The 21,674-nt window shown below is 42.5% G+C and overlaps 1 protein-coding gene across 1 annotated transcript in view; it reads right to left on the bottom strand.

Annotated features, from left to right (window-relative positions):
* Dner (delta/notch like EGF repeat containing) overlaps positions 1-21,674 on the bottom strand; it is a 164,211-nt gene that overhangs the window by 81,804 nt on the left and 60,733 nt on the right. Inside the window, exon 6 of the mRNA XM_042679326.1 lies at positions 12,720-12,873. Coding sequence (XP_042535260.1) covers positions 12,720-12,873 — 154 coding nt within the window. The remainder of the gene's footprint in view (positions 1-12,719; positions 12,874-21,674) is intronic.

Here is a 21,674-nt window from a genome sequence, read left to right as displayed (position 1 = left end):
GACCTATGTTTCTTTGGGCCTGGCTTACTTCACTTAATATAATTTTTTCCAAGCCTTTCCATTTCCTAACAAATGAAGAAATGTCATTCTTTCTGATGGAGGCATAGAATTCCATTATGTATATATACCACATTTTCTTGATCCATTCATCTACTGAGGGGCATCTGGGTTGGTTCCATATCTTAGCTATGGTAAATAATGCTGCAATAAACATAGTTGTGCTGGTAGCTTTAGTGTGGTCTTGTTTGTAAACATTTGGGTAAATGCCCAAAAGTGGGATTGCTGGGTCATAGGGGAGTTCTATGTGAAGTCTTTTGAGGAACCTCAAAAAGGAGATTTTTTTAAAAGATCTCTTTTAATGGCTTCTTTAATGAATGTTTGATTCCCATTTATAAATTTATTTAAACACTCTAAGCCGCATGTACTGATAGCAAAAATTTTCCTTTTGTCTTTTCTCTTTTTTTTGGTACTGGGATTGAACCCAGGACGTTGCTCTTGCTAGGCAAGCGCTTTGCCACTGAGCTACATCCCAGCAATAAAATTTTCCTTTTAAAGAACTGCAGTCGTGGTCAGCGGTTCACGCCTATAATTCTACTTCTCAGGAGTCTGAGATCTGAGAATCACAGTACAAAGTCAGCCCAGGCAGGAAAGTCCATGAAACTCTTGTCTCCAATTAACCACCAAAAATCTGGAAATAAAGTTGTGACCCAAGTGGTAGAGTGCTAGCCTTGAACAAAGAAAGTTAATAGCACCCAGGTACTGAGTTTAAGCCCCCGTACTGGAAGAAAAAAGAAAAAAAAAAGACACCCTATCTAAGTGACATGCAATTTCAATGCTGGGAAGCAAAAATGATTGAACAGGAAAGAAAAAGAGTAAGATCCACTTGGATAGGAGAAACACACAAACATCTGATCAAATAAAAACATGGTTTAAAAACCAAAGGCAATGAAGGAAAGGTGTATGTGGCCCATTACAAGAGGCAGTTCATAAACTGTAATTAAAATGGAGGTCTATGATATACAAATAGAAGTATGAGAGAAAGCTGATATTCAGCTGAGTTATAGAAATGAGTCTCAAGGTTAGAAACACAGCATCTTTAGTGAATAACCACAGGCAGCAAGCACCAGGCCAAGGACAGCAGCTCTGGGAGTTAAAGTTCCAGGAAGGCAATTCAATACTCAGCTAGTCCGCAGATTGACTTTGCCTTCATTTCCATGGGTGAAATTAAGACAGCTAGCTCCCAGCTGAGTGGGATCAGCTACACACCCCAGCATTCCCTGCACCTGGCACACACCTCAGAGGTAAGAGAATCGTTTTTGAATGAGTGCGGAATGCATGGATTCTTTTTGAATCTGCAAAGCAGTATGCCGTTCTTGTTTGATCTCTCTGCTTTGAACAAGGCACTTTTATTTGGGGGGGGTATTTTTTGATAAGTTTTTTATTGTGAAAATACTGCACAGAGGGGTTCCAGTTACATGAGCAAGGTAATGAGTACATTTCTCATCAAGCATTGTTTCCTCCTCCTCTGTTTTTAGAATAGTCACCTTCCAAGGGTGCTCTGCCCCTCCCCCCACCAGCATCATGTGGGCACTTGTCATCACTGCACGCGGACCAGCAGCATCCTACCAATGTGGATGGGGTCCAGCAATTTGAGGTTGAACAAACCCTCCAAGTGATTCTAAAGCAAGTACTAACCCGGGAAACAGGCAGCAAGCAATCTGTTAATGCTTACTATTATAATTATTATTCATCTCATTCAGATTCTAGAGGGAAAGATAAGAGGCTTATGGGACAAAATCAGCTACTGCATGACATCCAAAAGCCATGAATCACTGCACTGGTGGCGTATTTTCTTCTCTCCACAAGTGAGAGCCCTTCAGCTCAATGGTTGTGCCTGTTACTGTATTCACTGTATGTTCTACTTAACAGGCTGACCATATTGTTACAACCGGAGACAAGACAGACACTCCTTGTGCAGTAAGGTAGAAGCATGTAAGTACTATGAAATACTCTTTCTGAGGGTACTGGAGTCTGAACTCAGGGCCTGGCCCTTGCTTGGTAGGTAGTCTGTCACCAGAGCTATGCCTCCACCTCTGTTTTCTGCTGATTATTTATTTAACCAGTTCTGGGGCTTGAACTCAGGACTAACACACTTTCTCAGCTCATTTGTTCACAGCAGATGCTTTGCCACTTGAGCCATGCTCCCAACCTACTTTTTGCTGGTTAAATCAAAATGAATGTTTGCAGACTTTTCTGCTACGGCTTGTTTCAAACTGTAAGATCCTCCAGGTCTTAGGGTCTCAAGTAGTTAAGATTACAGATATGAGCCACCAGCATCTGGTATGGATTATTCTTTAAATAATCTGTTTAATTCCATTGAAATGTAATAAGACATTGCAGAGCTAATATAGACCAGATTTACATATGAAGCTTGTACCTTTTAATTTGGTGATTATGTATGTATGTACTTAGGAAAAAATAAATGTATGTGTGTGCATGTGTGTATCTTTTCTCATGTTTATATATGTTGGGCATACATGTGTGTTTGTGTGTTATGTGCATATAAGCATATGTGTGTTGCATATGAATTTACATAGGTATGTGTATGGTATTTGTGTTTATATTAATAGTACAATACTATTGTACCATTTCAAAGAAAACTTAGGCTCAAAGAACCTAAGTATACTTGATGAGTGATTCAGTGTGGAACTCAGTGAGATCATCAGACTGTAAAGCACATGCCCTTAATCTTAAGAAAAGAGTATTGCGATACTGTGTTACAATTCTGGACTTCAAATTATACTACAGAGCTATAGTAAAAAAAAAAAAATAGCATGGTACTGGCACAAAAACAGACACCAAGGAAGAGTATAAGAGAACACAGAAATAAAACCATTCAGGTACAGCCATCTGATCTTTGAACCAAATGTGCCCACTAAAGAAAAGATCCCTTCAACAAATGGTGCTGACAAAACTAGTTACCTACCTGCAGAAGACTGATTCTCTACAAAAATCAACAACAAATGGATCACAGACCTTATTGTCAGACCTGAACTTTGAAAGTGGGAAAACTCCAGAAGACATAAAGTATGGGTAATTATTTTTCTGACTAGGGCTCTACTTGCCCAGAAAATAAGAGCAAGAATGGACAAATCTGCCTGCAACAAATTTAAAAGTTTCTGCACATTGAAAAAGCAATTACCAGAATCAAGAGACAAACCAAAGAACAGGAGAATAGGAGAAAATCTTTCCCAGCTATTCAATAGACAAAGGATTAATATCTAGGCTGGGAATGTGGATTAGTAGTAAAGTGCTTGCCTAGGATGCATGAAGCCCTGGAGTTGATTCCTTAGTACCACATAAATAGAAAAAGCCAGAAGTGGTGCTGTGGCTCAAATGGTAGAGTGCTAACTTGAGTAAAAAGAAGCCCAGGGACAGTGCCCAGACTCTGAGTTCAAGCCCTAGGACTGGCAAAAAAAAAAAACCAAAAGATTAATATCTAGAATATGCAAAGAGTTTAAAACTGAACAACAAAATAACACATAATTAATAATTAATAGACAAGTGAATTGAACAGATCTCAAAAGAAGAAATAAAATGATTAAAAATTAATACATGAAGAAATATTCAACATCCTTAGCCATAAAGTAAATGCAGACCAAAGCTACACTAAGATTCCATTGCATCCCAATCAAAATGGCAACCATCAAGAAAGCAGCAACAACAAATTTATGCTGGCAAGAATTTGGAATAAGGATCCCTAGTACAGCCACTATAGAAATCGGTCTGTAGATCCTTCCAAAAAAATGAAAAATAAACCATAGCTCTACCTTACCACCGTAGGGCGTAACAGGAAAGATACCTGCATATCCATGTTTGCTGCAGCTCTGTTCCCAAGAGTCACTTCAGTTGTATGTGTGTATATAAACATACATATACATGTACATACCGTGGACTATTACTTAGCCATAAAAAAAGAAATGAAATTTCATCATCTGCAGAAAATGGAGAGAACTGCAGATCACCATGTTTAGTCATATAAGCCAGGCTCACTCATTTGTGGAGTATAAACCTAAAATGATGATGATGATGATGATGATGATGATGATGATGATGATGATGATGATGATGATGATGATGATGATGGGACATGACTATAAAAGGGGGACTGTCTAAGAGGAGATCAGTAAAAAAGAGCAGGAAAGGAGGAAATACTGAGGGGGAAAGAAGCCTAAAGGACATTTATGTATGCATGTGTGTAGTATGGAGGCATATATGTATATGACGTGTGTGCGCAGCACATATTTATATTACAGAGAGAGGCACATATACATGAAAGTATAATGAAACTCACCAAACAGAGAGGAAGAATGGAAACAGAAGAACTGTGTGAGTGTACGAGAAACATCAGAACAAAACTCTCTCCTATTACAGTACAAATGCTGACTCAAACGTAAAATAATGAAAAAAGAAATTAAGGAGCCAAAGTAATCACAAACATTTTTTAAACAACAACAGCAGCAACAAGAACCAGGCCCGAGGGGGAGGAGAGTGGGCAGCACCGGGCCACGGGCCTGGTTCTCTCATGGTGTTAGCCAGGACGAGATGGCGCCGGCCTCCCTCCATGGCTCCCAGACAGGCCCCATCAAGAGGTAGAGGCCCGGCTCTTCCCTGCGCAGGGTCTCGGACTTTTGTCCTGACAATTACGACGACCACAGCAGCTGACACTTTGAGTGCCTCCTGCTTTCCAGGCCAGGCCGGCAGCTGCCTGTCTGAGCACGCCCCGTGTGTGGTCTTAGGGAATCTTCATGGCAGCCACTGGATTGTGGAACAATGAACGCCGCTGCTCACCCCCAACTTGGAGATAGATATGACTGAGACCCAGGGAAGCCAAAGAACTTTCCCCCAAGGTGGTGCGGAAAATGAAGAGCAGCGACCCCCGCCCCCCAGGCCTAGCCTTGGCAGTGCAGCTGGAGCAGTGTGGAACGGAGGGAGGCAGGAAAGCTGTAGCCATCATTCAGGACCTGACTCAGGACATTGGCAAGGAGAAGGATGTACAGGGGCAGATGGAGAATCGTCAGACATAAGCAAACTTGGTGAGAGTCCAGAAACGGAGGAGATGAGGGAGGCAGCCACCATGGCCCAGCGCCCAAATTGATAGAAGTTGGAGGTGCAGGAAAAGGCAGGCTGGGGGGCACGTGAGGGAGGGGGAGGAAGGTGGGCACCACCTGAGGTGTGAGCAGATGCATCTCTGACAGGCCCAATATAACTGTGCTGGGGATGAGGTGAGAGGCCAGGCTGGAAGGAGGGTCTGGAAGCCATCTGCGCGTTGACAGCTCAAAATGAGTGATTGCTACCAAAGGCAGAGGAGAATAGCGGAAGAGGGAGGGAGGCAGAGAAGGTTGGAAAGGTCTTGAAACAACCTCGCATGGAAATGCTTCTGAAAAGACGGCGACCACAAGCGAGATGAGGACTAGGAAAGAGCCCTGGAAATGAGCGGGAGGGGGGGGGGGAGGCCGCAATGAAATGCCATGTGAGTGAGCAGGCAGGAATCTCAAACTGGACTCCAGCCAATGGGGGACAGTCATGAAGCAAGAGGAGGAGAAAGGAAACAAGGAGAGGAAACAGCCAGGAGGGAAGAGCAGAAGGAGGAAAAGGAGACAAAAGACAAGCAAGAAAAAAGGAAGAAAAGATAAACGAACGCTGAGTCTCCATGACGCTAAATCCTTGATGACTGAGAGAAAACCTGGGAATCCTCGGAGACAGGAAGCAGGTGAGACAGACCTGGGATCCTGCAGCAAAAGGGAGGTGAGCACAGATGGGGGAAAGAGGACAGAGCATATCCAAGACAGCTGCTCTCTCTATTAGCGCGTGAATGCATGAACAAAGCAGGGCGCAGCCAAACAAGGAAATACTGTTAGGGCTTGAAAAGGAAAATAGGGCTGGATAGCAGGTCAAGGGATGATGACTCCAAGGTGGAGTGCTTGTTTTGAGGTAATGAAATATTCTAAGATTGTGGCAATGATTATACAACTCTATGAATGTATTAAAAAGAAATTGGGTTGTATCCTTCCATTATATGAAGATTATATTTCAATAAAGCTGTTACTTAACACACACACACACACACACACACAAACTTCGAGGTTGTTCACTAGTCCTTGCTACTCAGACCTCACATCCAACTCCCAGCAGTGCCTTTCAGCTCTACCTTCAAGTATATTCCTAACCAATGCCTTCCCACTTCTGTGGGTGGCGTCTGGCTGCCATTATCCCTGGCCTGCTTGCTCAGTAGCCTCCTAGCTGGCTTCCCAGTGACCTCAGGGTCCTCAGCGATTGCGTTAAGAACACATCAGGTGGCCCACCCCAAGTTGGCCCTCAGAAGCTCCCATGGCCTGCCATCAGGACAAGATCCTTGCCCTCCCGGTGGCCTGGCCCAGCTTCTGTCCCAGCTTCTGTCAGGAGCTGGGAAATCTAAAGTCAAAATAGCAGCAGATTCAATACCTGGTGAGGCTTTATTCCTCCTGGACAGCACCCTCTGTGTGTCAATCATCCACCCACCCTCCCTCCCTTCCTTCCTTTCTTATTGGTCCTGGGGCTTTGTACTCAAGGCTAGTACTCTACCAGTTTGAGCTACAGCTCCACTTCCAGGTTTCTGATGGTTATTGGAGAAATGAGTCTCATACATGTTCCTGCCTAGTTTGGCTTCGAACCATGATCCTCAGATCTCAGCCTGCTAGGTAGCTAGGATTACAGGTGTGAGCCACCAGTGCCTGGCTTCCTACCCCACTTTCTAATACCATTACCTTGGTGATTCCATTTCAACCTAAGAACTTCCAGAGACACAAACATCCAGACCATAGCATCCATGCTGTTCCTGCCTAGAAGACTCTTGCTCTGTTCACAAGTACTTCCCATTCTGAGTCCCAACCTCATCACCCTGTGGACAGTGCCAAACCCTCTCTCCACTGGGTTTTCTTTTCTTCATAGTACCAATCACTACTTGGCTCTTTCGGCTGACTACACTCACACTCACAGTATATACACGCATGCAGATGTATACACTCTGATGCACACCCCCAAGCACACATATCCGTGCATTCTGCTTGTTCACCTCCCTCACTGCACCACAACCTCCACTAGCACAGAATTCACTCCTTTCACAGCTGCAGCCCCAGCACCCAGAAAGTGCCTAGCACAGACAATGGAAAAAGGAGAGAATGAGTGAGAGATGCTTATCACCCCTTTGTTTTGAAGATGCGAAAGCATGGCAGGGGAGGCACTGAGAGAGTCACGAGGGTCAGGTCACGGGAGATCATGGAGGGGCCATGTTGTCATTCTGATCTTGTCTCCCTTGTTGCAACTGGTGCTATCTCTGGTCCTCAGAAGGGATAAATGATGTCACACCAGTCAGAACTTTCCACGCCTTCTACTCTGTTCATAACTGATGGAAACTTGAGAAACCACTAATGCTTTTCAGGGGGCAGAGAGCAGCCACCTCTCTGACTCAAAGATGCACAGAGTAAAGAAGCCTGGACCTGATCTCCCAGGAGCTTCGTGGGTGCGCACGTGTCCCTCGGCCACCCGGCTTCCCATACAGCGGCAAGTTCTGAGGTTTCTTACAGCCTGAAACTCTGAACTAACACAGTTTTTAAAAAGTGCATTCGTGATCCACTAAGCACACTCTTGTTGAGTTGAGGGCAGCTGGGTGTGAGGGCTCACAGCTAATTCGAACTGGGATTTCTTCTCAGGAGGAGGTGAGGAGCGAGTTAATTCAAACTGGGATTTCTTCTCAGGAGGAGGTGAGGAGCACTGGGATTTCTTCTCAGGAGGAGGTGAGGAGCACTGGGATTTCTTCTCAGGAGGAGGTGAGGAGCACTGGGATTTCTTCTCAGGAGGAGGTGAGGAGCGGAGCTCCAGGCCCACAGTTCTAAGGCACTGACGCTCACTGAGTCAGTCAGTGTTTCTGAGGTAAAGCTGGATGGGAAGATGCGCTACCTTCCCTGGCCTTGGAAATGAGATGTTTTTAAAAATAGACTGAGATCACCAATTAGTCAGAACAACGTACCACATTGAAGTCTAAAAAGTGCTTCACAGAATGCTAACAATATTTTGGCAGTGGTGGTTCAGCATGTGTATCACAGCTATTCTTCCCAGAAAAAGAAACAGCTCCTTTAAGGAAAAATTGTATTCTTAAACTTGGAAGACTTTTATGAAATAAGTCCTGATGTTGGGGGAAGCAAAATATACCGACTTAGTTATGTAATATGTGTCTGTGCACCACAAAGGACTCAGGACAGCGGAGCAATGATGGTGGAATTGCTGGCCCAAAGCTGGCAGGTCCAAGACCCACCAAGAGTCAATGTTCCCGCTCAAGTCAGAAAGCAGAAAACTCCAAAGTCCAGCTCCGGAAGTCAGGCAGGAGAAGCCTTTCGTCAGCTGTTTCCTTCTATTCAAGACTACCATGTGGTCCCCGCCACCCCTCACCCCCGCCCCACAGTAGGATGGTGCTCTGCTTCGCTGGCCTACCAACTCAAATTTAATTTCACCCAGAAACACTGGCACAGTCACACCCAAGATACCAGCTGATTAAACGGCTAATGGGCACCTCATGGCCCAATCAAGTTGACATATTAAAATTAGCCATTGCAAAGATGTTTCTCAAACCCTGCTGTTCAGGTTAATTTTTCCATTCAGCTTATCTTTCAAGTCATCGGTGTCTGCCGCTCATTCGCTCTCGCTCTCATCCTGTCCACATCCTGTTCACCTCGTCACTGACAACCAGGGCACTGGGGGGACTGGTAGCTGCTCAGGCACTTCAAAACCAAGCGACTGTAACTGTGTCCAAATGTGGAGTTGCCTTTCAGAGTGTTCAGTGCCCTCTACATCCCTTCTTTGGCTCTGTCATGTAATCTTAAAGAGACCCAAATGTTTCTGGCCTTTCATTTTGTGTTTCCCAGTGCTAGATATCAAACTCAGAGTCTTGCACACGCTACATGAGTGCTTCACCACTGAGCTGCAACCTCAAGACCCCAAAGCTTGGGGAGGGTGGGGGGGAACCACAAATGATTGCGAAAACCCTGTTTTTAAATTCAATCACTTCCTGTAGTATTTGACATTGCTGATATCATCATTTCCAAAAGCACTGAAGTTTGAAACAGTTTCAAGAAAAGTGTCAGATGTATGTGGTAAAAAGAAATAGTAATTTTACCAGCAATAATCTATAATCAATTTTATATTGTTCAAGTATATGTATGACTTCTCCAACATTGGTAAGAGTCCTACTTTCAAGAAACTGTATTTTTTTAATCAAGTGAAAAACTAAAGGAGTTTACTACTAGATCAATTCAAATCTAATCTGCTGTCATTCATAATCTCTAAATTAGCTATGAATCAAAAACATCATTGACACTTGACATGATAAACTTTTGATAAAATGACAAAAATGCCATGAATGTGAAGCTGATTATTCTCTGATGAAAATTGTATTTTCACTTACCAAGGAATGTTATCTTCTCAAGAGAATCAAGCCCTGAATAAAGACAATACCCTCATAAAGGAGCCTTTTGGGACAAATCTCTGGTGACAACTTTGAATTAATTCATTCCTCAAGCAAGAAAATATTGCACAATCACATTTGTTCTAATCAGAGCACAGTGAGGGGAAACTGATAAAGGAATGCACACTTCCCACTGTTGTTGGTTCCTCTGTTTGTTATCTGCTGCCTCAGAGGTCAATTTATAGATGTTAATCTGCTTGAAAAGAGTTCTTCTGAAAGAAAAATGTAGCTTTCCAAGTGTGAAGGTCCCTCAAAAAGTTAAACATAGAACTACTCTAAAACCCAGTAACTCCACTCCTAGGCATTTATCCAAAATATTATAAACAATTGCGTTGGTGGTATAGTGGTGAGCATAGCTGCCTTCCAAAATATTACAAACAAGGATACAGTAAAGACACCAGCACAACCATGTCCATTGCAGCACTATTCACCATAGCCAATATTCTTCTCAGTGGACAGATGGATCAAAAAACTGTGGTATATATACACAATGGAATTTTACTCATCCATTAGAAAGAATGGTATTTTACCATTTGTAAAGAAAAGGAAAGACTTGGAAAAAATTATGTTAAGTAAAATAAGCCAGACTCAGAAAGACAAAGGATACATGTTTTCCTTTTTTATATGTGGAAGCTAGATTTAGCTTATAAACTTAAAAGTCAATATGTTGGGTGGTATGCAAGCATATACAAATTTACTAACTGAAATATGGTAGATTCAAGCACTTAGCATGATACTGGTGCAAGAACACTGAGGAAATATTAATTGTGTGTTTGTGTGAGAGTTGACTATAGTGAAAACACTGTTAAGAGGTAGAACTAGAATAAGAAGAGTGGAATAAGAAGAGTGAGCAAAATCCATTGCAAGGAATCAGAACTGACAAAGAAAAACACCTCTTTATAAAAGGAACCTCATAAAGCAGCTGAGCAAAAAGAGAGTAATGCGGATGGTACTTCCATAGTCCCATCTGTCTCTCTCTCTGACCAAGACCCATTCTAACCACATAATGAAGAACAGAGCCCAGGAGTTTAAGCAGGTAAGGTATGACACAGATATTCCTTCACCTGCGGCTATCTGGAGAAAGAGAGCTCAGGGTATGGATGGGACAGGGCAGAAATTCCATGACCATTCTGGTTCCAGTATGAGGAAAGGCAAGAATGAACAGAGACACTGGAGAGAAAGAGGGTTCAAGGCCTGACTGGACAACATAGCCAGACCCTGTCTCTAAAACAGGACAGCTGGAAGTGGCACTGAGGCTCAAGTGGTAGAGTATTTGCCTTGAGCTGAAGAGCTCAGGGACAGAGCACAGGTCCAGAGTTCAAGCCCACGACTGACAAAAAATAAAATAAAACAGGATAGCTGGAAATGGAGAAACTTATATCAAGCAAAGACTACTTAGATCTACTACTTAGATTACTACTACAAAGACTACTTAAGATCAGACAAAATAGACTTTAACTCAAGGGATATGAACAGAAATAAAAACTTATTTAAAAATAAGCTTCAAAGAAAGATCAGGTAACAGATTCTTTTTGGAGAAGATGCTATTGACCAGGAGAAAAAGCCAACATGGTGAGTAAAGCAAACTGCTAGTTTGAAAAGAGTTAAGGACTACTACTTTTTGTGTGTGTGTGTACCAGTATTGGGACTTGATCTCAAGGCCTGGGCACTGTCCCTAAGCCTTTTCCCTCAAGGTTGGTGCTTTACCACTTGAACCACAGCTCTGCTTCCAGCTCTTTGGTAGTTAATTAGAGATAAAAGTCTCATGGACTTTCCTCTTGGACTGGCTTGGCCTTGTGATCCTCAGATCTCAGCCTCCTGAGTAGCAAGGATTACAGACATGAGCCATCAGCACTTAGCTCTAATTACTTTTTAAAATATGTAGACAAATATCCATTATCTGAGGCCAACAAAAAGAAACACACTCAGACACAACACACACACACACACACACACACACACACACACACACACACACACACGAAAGAATACACAAAACTATTGATTGATCCTTTTGCACAAAACTATTGATTGATCCCTTTGATCTGATTAAGTTTTGAAAGGGAAAAATCAGCCAAGTACTCTTAGTTTTTATCTAGAGCCTTGAACATTTGAGCCTCATTTTATAAAAATGAATACCTAATCCCTACAAGTCCCACTTTATTCCATCCCTTTCTCCACCCCTAACTTCTTCCTCATCTTTAAGACTGGCTGACAACAGTGCTAGAAGTCAGGAGAGAAATGAGTGGGTTTTGTATGTTATCTGATCACACAAATGGAGGAAATTGATATTTTCTTTCAGACTACACCAAAATAACTATCAGAATGTTTTTTGGCCCTGAAGTGTCGGTCATAACTGAATGAACACTACGTTGATCAGGATGCCTGGCAGAGCAGGACATTCTTAGTCAGTGTGCTCATAGGATTTCAGAATCCCCCTTAACCTCAAAGCACAGCCCCTACTAATCAAGAAGCGCTACAGACTTGTCCCATTATGGAGAAGCGCCCATCAGAACCCAGAAGACACAGAAAGAGAAAGTAATGAACATGAACACACAGGATAAGTGGCTTTACAGAACAACTTTTGTAGTTTACTCTAGATTTTTCTTAAACTACCTACCACAATCATGCAGCACAGTGTGAAACCCCACACTTGGCACATACTTATGAAACTGTGTTTTTATGCCAGTACTGTGTTTTTATGCCAACACTTGAGCTCACTGCCTTGCATTCTCACATGGCTTCTTTTTTTCATTCAAGGCTAGCATTCTACCTCCTGTGCCATACCTCCATTTCTAGTTTTTTGATGGTTAGAGAGAAGAGTCTTAAGACTTGGCAGACATGGAAACATGATCCTCAGATCTCAACCTCCCAAGCAGCTAGGATCACAGGCTACCAGTGCACCATGTAGACTTGTTTTTTAAAACATCTAGGACCTCTGTTTGACCAAGAAAAATCATTCTCCTAGAACAAAAAAAATGGTAGAATATGAACATCACAAAGCAAGCCTAGGGATGTGAATTTCCTCCTTCCAGAAACATGAGATCTGGCAGTCACCTTAACAAACAGCTGGGCCAGTGAGGGATTGTTCAACCATCCTTAACTGATTGGTCTACACTCTACAGAGAGATGCATTAACTACAAACAATGAAAACCTTACCGGGAAGGCAAATGCAAGTGAAATTGCTCCCGTCCTGCTTTTCAACTGCATCGAGACAGCTGGCCTGGTTCTGGCAAGGTTTCTTCTGGCAAGCGTCAAATTCTTCACAGAAAGTTCCCACGTACTGGTCCTCACAGGTGCAGGAGAATGTTGCCTGAAACACAAAAACACAATGTGTGTGTGTTAAGGGGAGTCCTCTAAAAGACAGGCTTTCTGCAACACCCCACATTCACAGGTACCAAGCTCTTTCTCCAAAGATGCCAGCACTGAGTGCCTTAATCCTGTCATATGCCATAGTCTGGCTAAAAGCACAGCTTTAAAAGAAATAGGGTGTGGTGCTCTGCAGTTTTAATTTCAGACATTTATTTTTATTATAGCTCTCTGTTCATATTTATTCCAACTATTTTTAATCTTCCTAAAATTCTTTCTTAAATGGGAAGAACAACTTGTATTAAGTTCAAAATGAAGTTTGGCTGACCCCCAGGAGCAGCAGTTTTCCTAGACACATAAACTGTGCTGTGGACATGAAACGGGATATCATGACAACGAACTAAATCTTCAGCACAGACAGTGCCTGCCACCAAGCTCAGACACCCTTCCAGAGCGAACCAAATCACGTCATAAATGGATCTCAGTGCACAGGCACAGAAATACCCTGAAAATGAGAGAAAATACACAGAATATAATTCTGGAAACCGTCTTGTTTGGCTTATGATAGTAACATTATCTTAGTAAAACACCCTAGCACAAACATCAGATGCAGAGTCATGAGTCTGACTTGAAACCTTCTATGTAAGATGGTTGGAAAATCTCAATATATCTGGGTCTTTCTGCTCCCTTCTTAATACCAGCCTAAGGATAGATTCAGGTCTAAGAAAAACAGACTTGACTCCAAAGCCTATGAGAAACAATGTAGATCACGACAGGAGATTTTTACAAAAAGGAAAGGAAGGGAGACAAAAGAAAAGGGTATTAGTAAGCCTTACTACTTAGGGAAATCCTGACAAACGCTAAATGCCCATTTCTCCTATCATTCCCCAAGCCCAAAACAGACTTTGGTCTATTGTTCCAAAGCTTCTCTCATAGCCACTGTCCCTTATCCTCTTCTCTTCTCCCCAGATCCTTAATTTCTTCTCCTTCCATGGTGCTTTAAAAAAAATTATGATACTGCCTCAACTACCTACCCCAGACAAGCTTCAAACTTGAGATCTTCCTGCATCGACATAGAAACAAGCGAGTACTGCACGCCCAGCTGCACCCTTAATCAGAGAGACTTGCCCCTCTCCTCCAGGTACTGTCAACTGCGATCTCTACCCAGTACCCCAGGAGTGCAACTGGGAACCTTCCTTCCTCCTGGAAGAAGAAAGGGATCCATAATTCTCTTTAGTCTACTTTGTCTCTGGATCAAGTTCTATAGTTCTGGTACATTTCATCATAAGTTTACTTCAGCAGATTTAGCTTTCTTTGTTGCTAATTACATATTAATCCAATTACACATTTTCCAAATTCCATTCCTATACTGCCCATCACACTCGATAGTAATTATTACTGACCAGCCTTTCCTTACCACATGTCACACTGAGATTTCATTATAGGTCAGTCTTCGGTTGAATCTTGGGTTTTAAGAAAACACAAAACCAAACCAAACCAAAGAAAATCCCTACGAACTGCCAACAACAGCAATGGTGCCCTCTCTCCTCCAGGGCACGTGGTTACACTGTCAGCTATGCAAGAAAAACCAAGTTCAAAGGGTGTTTGTAGGCTCTGCCGCCACGGGTAATGCTACAGTAATTTGCTGAGTGTTATCAAGTGCTGTTTTAGGCTCTATAAAAATGACCCATGGTTTTCCTTTGTGACATCTTACTGTACAAAGTGAACATCTGGATTTCCTAGTATTGATTCAACTTTGTGTTCCTGGAAGAAAAATCGTTTAGGTCATTATGTGAAATGATTTTAAAATGGCTGGACTGTATTTGTAGTTAGAGTTCTCACGTCCTCCAATGCCACCCCCTTGCACAAGATCATGTTGTTCTGTTTTTCATTTTTTGGTGGTGGTGGTCATGGCCATGGGGCTTTAACTCGGCAGGTGCTATCCCTGAGCTCTTCTTGTTCAAGACCAGTGCTCTGCCACTTTGAGCCACAGCTCTACTTCTGATTATCTGGTGGTTAACTGGTTATCAAAAGGAAAGTCTCATGGACTTTCCTACCTGGGCTGGCTGTGAACCACAATCCTCATATCTCAGCCCCTGAGTAGCTAGCATTACAGGTGTGAGCCACCCACACCCAGCTAGATCATGTTTTATACCCTACAAGACGTGCCATAAAAAGTGACTGAATGCCTGGTCATGCCTTGACCTCCACCAGCCAACCAAGAGACCAAGTGAAACCAGTAAACGGCGTTTAGCTAGGCCAATCTACCAGGCTTAGTCGGAGTGTTTCTTTTATTAGCTGTGATTATGGTTTTTGTTAAGAGAATATGGCCAATCTTTGTGATATGCATAATCAGGTCTCCTTTAGTTTAAGAACCTATCTCAGAAAACAGTTGGAAAAATAGGAACAGCCTTTCTCTTTATGAGAAAGCTCTATTTCCTGCCTCCTATTTCTACCATCTCTCAGAGCTCTTAGTGGTAAATGGAAATAACATTCTAGCAATGTGTGACCCATCTGGTTTTCTATGATGAGTGCTTTCCTTCCGTGTACGTTTACATACACTTTGGAGCTGAAAGCTACATCAAGGACTGTCAGAAATGTATCATTTTAAGTGGGTAGGGAAACTCCTTTTTTTTTCTAGAACTGTCTTCTAAGGAAAGTCCTGTTCTTGGTTTAAATGCAAAACATAGTACACATTTGCTATTTGCAGGCGTTAGGTCGAGTCCCTTTGGTGAAATGAAGATTTGCGGCTGCCTTTGAAACGTAAATTCTGTGCAAGCCCACTGCATACAATTCTGAAGTGAGCCAGGCTCCATGTCCCGACAAACAACTCTGTGTCATTTGATTTGGCAGCTGTCTTCTAAAATCTACTTGGTTTGGCTCCAGGCATTCCATACTGCAGATGAATTACTTTCGTTGCTTGAAAGATAGATTTTGCATATAATTCATTTCGAGAGTGCCATGGAAAAATATGATGCTTGTACAAATAAATTATTAAAATCCCCAAATCCAGAATCATTGAGAGAGTTTTGATTGAATTTCAAACTAACACAGAAGCTACATGTTTTGTTTTGCTTTATTTTAAACAGGAATCTTGAAAGCTTTAAGCAACTGCCAAGACAATTGCTTTTGACAAAGTAAAACACTGAAAGGGTTCTTCAACACTGAATGACCAATGAAGCAGCTTAACAGATGTTTGTATACATCTCTCTATATTTTTATCATGTTGCCTGTAAGTTAGATTTCCTCCTAAGTGTATTTTCTAAGAACAAATAACACTCCTACTTCTGATCATTTCAAGACTGTTGCCTTATTGTAAGAGATTGGGAATGTTGATTATGGGAGACTGTATTGGTGCATTTTTTTTGAAAACTGTTTATACTAAAGTGTCCTTGAGAATTTTAAGTCTCTGTCTATATTATTAATCTAGGTCCAATAGCTCCACAGGATAGAGGAAAAAGAGATATACTTGAAAATAGTTGTTCAACCCAATCACAGAAAGTTAATTCCTTTTAAAAAGAATTGCATATGGATATGTAAAATATATTTTTCAAGTAAAATAAAAAGGTGACCTTCAGAGATTAATTTTTTAAACCCAATACAAAATCTCAATTTCTACAACAGCTTGAAGTCAAATATTCCGTTTGTACATTAATGAAACTTTCTCAGACAGTGGTGAGAAGCTTACTTTGAAAAGTTCCAGGTTTAAAAAATATTTCATAGAGGCATTCATTAATTTAACAATATTAATTAAGCACCTCCTACATTCTATAGCAGTCGAGTAGTCAGGCCACCAAAGTAGATGTGATTCTCTCATGGAGATTATATTCCAAAACTGTGACTGGTGAGAAACAAAAGAAGCAAGGAACGGAGTCAGCAGGGAATGGCCATGCAGGTGATAAGCACCACGGGGAGGCTGAAGAGGGACAGCAATGGGCACGAGGGCTGTCAAAGGAGGGCGTGCCCCTGTGAGGACAACTGGGCAAAGGCTTCATGGAGATGAGGAAGCTCCCAGGGCGGTGGAAAGATCTAGAGCCCGGAGGGCTAGATTAGAGAAAATGACACTAGTGGGACATGAGCAAAGACAAACGACTGAGTGCAAAGTAGGGTACCACAGTGGTTCTCCACTGGGGCCACGTTACCCCACAGACACACTTGGCCACGGCTACAGATCATTATGGCTGTCGCAACTGGAAGTGTGCCACTAGCAGCTAATGGACAGAACTCAGGGATGCTGCTAAGCATCCAACATGGCACAGGAGGGCCCCCAAAACAAAGGATGTTCCAGTCACAAATATCAATAGAGTCAGGATTGAGAAGTCTGGAGGGAAGGTCTGACAAGCTCAGGACTCAGGTGTGGTATAAAATTTGGGAGAGGTACGAGGAGGAGAATTCATGGGCAAAAGGGACTCCAAAACACTGACCACAGAAATTCTGCTTTATCTTTACATCACCTTGTTTCATATTATATTTTATTTTATTCAGTGAATATCCCAAACCTAAGAACAAATGAATGATCCCACAGCTACCTCTAAGCAGAAGTTGGGTGACCACTTGTTTGGAGTTCAGGAAAGTGTTGCTCCTGCTTCAGTCTTCATGTTAAGAAGTCGTAAGTCATATCCCAAGTATAAGAAGCATCTTTTATTTAACTTGACCTGGATATTGTCTATGATGTACTTATCAGTCCCAATCAATGAGCAAACGTGTGTTGAGCCCATCCTCTGTCAGGCGGTGGGCTCCTAGAGATAGGTACCAATGTGGTGAAGGATGTGGGTACGAAAGATGTGGTGAAGGATGGAAGGAAGCAGAGCCTCTGTGGAGCTTAAATTGTCGTGGAAGAGATGAACACATTCCATGGAAGATGGCATCAGTATACTATGTCACACGTGATAAAGACGGCAAAGAAACAGAGGGAGATAGGGACTGACGGCACGGTGTAGGGTGACTTTTATCTAACAGAGAGAGGAGACAAGTGTTTTTGATAATTGTACATATATAGGATTCAAACTGAATTCTAAGCTGCTCCCTTTGCTGCCCTGGCAAAACTCCATTCACCAAACTGCTATTTCCCCTTACGCAGTGGGCTAAATATTGCAGAGACATTCCTAGTCAACTCGTGGCTGCATTGCTCTGAGGATATTATCAGAACAGCAGACGCTATGCACCACGTGGCATTTACTCACTTAAGTGACCTTTGTGTTTCTAGTCCTGACAAGAGATATTCCTTATGAGCAGTGCCGATAATGTTAATGACCTTACTAGTGTTTTTACCTTGGATTGGCTGCTAAAAGCTCAGGATGTATTTACAGTGTAGCTTTAATGTCTAGATATGACTCCATGACCCTCAAGACTATTCTAATTTGGATACTACCATCTAATTTATTTCCTAATCCTGACATCATTTTGGGTTTTTTATTCTTTTGATTGTTTTATAAAATATGGAGCTAAATATAAATAAATAAATCTAAACTGCCCCACCATGTACACAAGTCCTTGAAAAGTCTGGCTCTACCTTAAACTTACTATCTCATTCTTTGTTATTTTTACCTCTCAATAAATTCAAATTGTTTTCTGTGCTATTCAAAGTTTTCTGTGCACCTAAATTTTTGTCTTGAAGAACCCACACTTAGAAACTCTATTTTACTTTTCCTTCAATGAGAAAATACACCAATTTGCAGAGGAAATACAGTGATTTGCTTTAGATGTCCCCAGTAACACAAGTTTAAACATAAAAACTGGATAGAAACTGCTGTCATTGTTCATAAAACTTGCTCAGATGGAATGATCTCACTAATTTTCCCCACATGATGGGTGGATATGAGTAGCTCTACCCTAAGAATTGAGAACACATCCACAGAGATATTAGATAAAGCATCTGAGGTGTCCCAGATGCCCAAGTATAAAGTCAAAGCTTATAACCACATTGTCTACTTCCAAACCCTCGTCCGCTCCATTCCATGTCCTCTCATTGCCATGATAGTTTCAGGTTTAGTAGACTTCCTTCACCAGGACTCTAAAATAGGCCCCTAAAATGGAGGTCTTCATTCCAGATTCCTATGGATTTCCTACATCCTCCTTCATTGGCCTTTCACAATTCCGTATTATTGGCTATTCTTTTTGGTACACTCATATTAATGAACAGACTTTCAAGACTGCTATGGTTTGAATAGAAGTAGCTCCCAAAAGGCTTGTGTTTTAAAGGCCTGGTCTCCAAGGTAAAGTTCAGAGGTAGGGCTTTTGAAAAGTCATTGGACTGTGAGAGATTTGACTTCATCAGTGAATTAGTCCATCGATGGATTTATAATTGGATGGGGTTCTTGGGAGGTGGTGAGAACTAGGCTATTTGGCAGAAGTAATACTCTGAAGGTGTGCCCTTGAGCAGTTTGCCTTGCCATTGATCCCTGCCTTACCTTCTCTCTGTCTCCTGAATGCCCTGAGGTGAGCCGCTTTCCTCAGTCAGGTGCTTCTACCATGATGCTTCTGCCTCGCCACAGCACAAAAGCAATAGAGCCAGCCACCAAGGGACGGAAAGCTCTGAAGCTGTGAGCCACAGGAAAGGGTTCCTCCTCTGACCTGTTCCTCTCAGGTATTTATCATGGAGATGAAAAGTCTGACTTCCACGGAGACTTTGAATGGTTCTTCATCAGAATGGAGGATCCTTGAGGCCTGGAGTTTCAGCGGCTCTGACGCAATGGGTGCTTGGGTGCTCACTGAATGAAGATGAGTTGAGGCAGACTTTGCAGGAAAATTCTATGCAAGTGCTATATATTCCTACTTCCCTGCCTGTCTCTGATAATCTTGGGTTTTGTTAAAATAGCATCATTGCTGCTTTTGCCTTGACCACATGTTCATACAAAAGAGAGTAACTAAAGGAGGATCTGAACCATCTTAAACAAAAAGGGAGTATCAGGTCCCTGCACGTGTGAAAATGAAGTGGCGGAGAGTCAAGCCACTCCTGACTCAAGGACTGTCTAGGCCAATCTTGATATCCACCGTGGGCTGGGAGGCTTGCAGACAACATCTGGGTGATTCATAGTTAATTGTCTGGACATCTGCAGGGTCACAGCTCTGCCTAAGGAGTTGATGGTTGTTGGAGCTAGGTGACACAGACGTGGTGGCCTGCCAAATGACTCCCTGTACTTTCATAGATGCTTGAACTTTTCCATCATAAAAAATACTCACCATTTTCATTTTAAGAGTCTGGCGAAGGACCAAGAAAGGAAAGATAAAAACTCAAGAATCCATTTCAGCATCCTAAGTCCAGCTCTTCCTTGAGGAAACTGCTCTTGGGGGAGAGGGAGGGACAGGATGGGATGGGGGGAGGCGGCGAAGGCAGGGACGGGGGAACACTGTGAGCACATCACTATATGAAGTCTCTCTCCAAAGAGTTATGTCACACTCAAGTGCCAGGAAACGCTCAGGGACAGACATGCTTTCCCCTTGTGGACATGAATCACAGCACGGAGCATATTTCCCTCCAGGCAGCCCAGTCTGCCTATAGAGCCATTCCTGGGCCAAGGAAGGGCTTGGCCACTGCTCAGCTTCACCAGCACGCAAGGGTCACCAGTGGGGCACGCCCAGCACAGACCTTGGCTGGAAGAGAAGAATTCCTACTCGCACAGCCTATGAGTACAATGTCAGACTTCTCCACCCCAGCCGTCTCTACACTGAACAGCATTGAGAAATCCAATCTGTTTCTCAACCATGAAAAAGCTCTGGACTCTGCATGTTCCTAGTATTTGGAGGAGCTCCAGGACCAACTGTCTGTGAAGATGATTCCAGGAATGACTTCCTTTGGCCTCTTTGGCTGAGAGCTTAGCCTGCTCTCAGCAGGAAAATAGGTAGTGAGACCCAGCTAACACACAGAGCCCACCAGTAGCCAGATTCTAGCCTGGACTTCCCCATCACTCCAAATGCATGAATCTGACCTCAATCTGTGGAGAATGAGACCACAGAAAGCTTGTCCTGAACATTTTTATCCAAGAACAGATGAGCCCAACTCACTGCAAGAACCAAAATGGTCTCCTTGAACCTTGAAAGTAATGTAGTTGACACACACTAAAAATAAGGCATACAGGGTTGGGAAGGTGGCTTAGTGGTAGAGTGCTTGCTTAGCATACATGAAGCCCTGGTTCCATTCCTCAGTACCACATACACAGAAAAAGCCACCAGAAGTGGCACTGTGGCTCAAGTGGTAGAGTGCTCAGCCTTGTTCCAAAGAAGCTCAGAGACAGAGCCCAGGCCCTGAGTTCAAGCCCCAGGACTGGCACAAGAAAAAAAAAGTATACAATAGCAACGACGGCATACAGGTTTATTTGACAAGACATAGGTGAGGGATAAATAAAAAGGGCCAAAAGACCCTAGACAAAAAGAGCCTACACAAGATAGAACTCAGCCTCTTACTAAACCCAGACTTAATGTATTTCAAGAGGCAAAAAAGGATAATTTGGATGCAAAATTTAAGAGACTGATACGTCCATTTATAATGTAAATGTGCCTATTAATGTCTTTTCCTGAATCCAGGCCACACAAGAGCATCTGGAGCCCAGCCACCGAGACAAACTGATGCCTCTCTGGGGGAGCCAGTGCTCCAAGGAAAGCTTACTGAACTACATTTTTAAAATTTTCATCTGTTGGCTGTGTCTTACTGTTCTATTATTCACTGTGTGTATGATTCAAACAACATACTCATATTGTTTGTCACTCATAATTTATTTTCCCATTCATTGGCATACAATTGTATTTCTATTTGGGTAGATTAATTGCTAATGTGATAACTTATCTAAAAAAAAAGAGCAAGCCGGG

The sequence above is a fragment of the Dipodomys spectabilis genome, unplaced genomic scaffold (assembly GCF_019054845.1).
Source record: "Dipodomys spectabilis isolate Male_0828 unplaced genomic scaffold, ASM1905484v1 ptg000051l, whole genome shotgun sequence".
NCBI classification, from domain to species: Eukaryota; Metazoa; Chordata; class Mammalia; order Rodentia; family Heteromyidae; genus Dipodomys; species Dipodomys spectabilis.
This window is presented reverse-complemented; position numbering and strand designations above follow the sequence as displayed.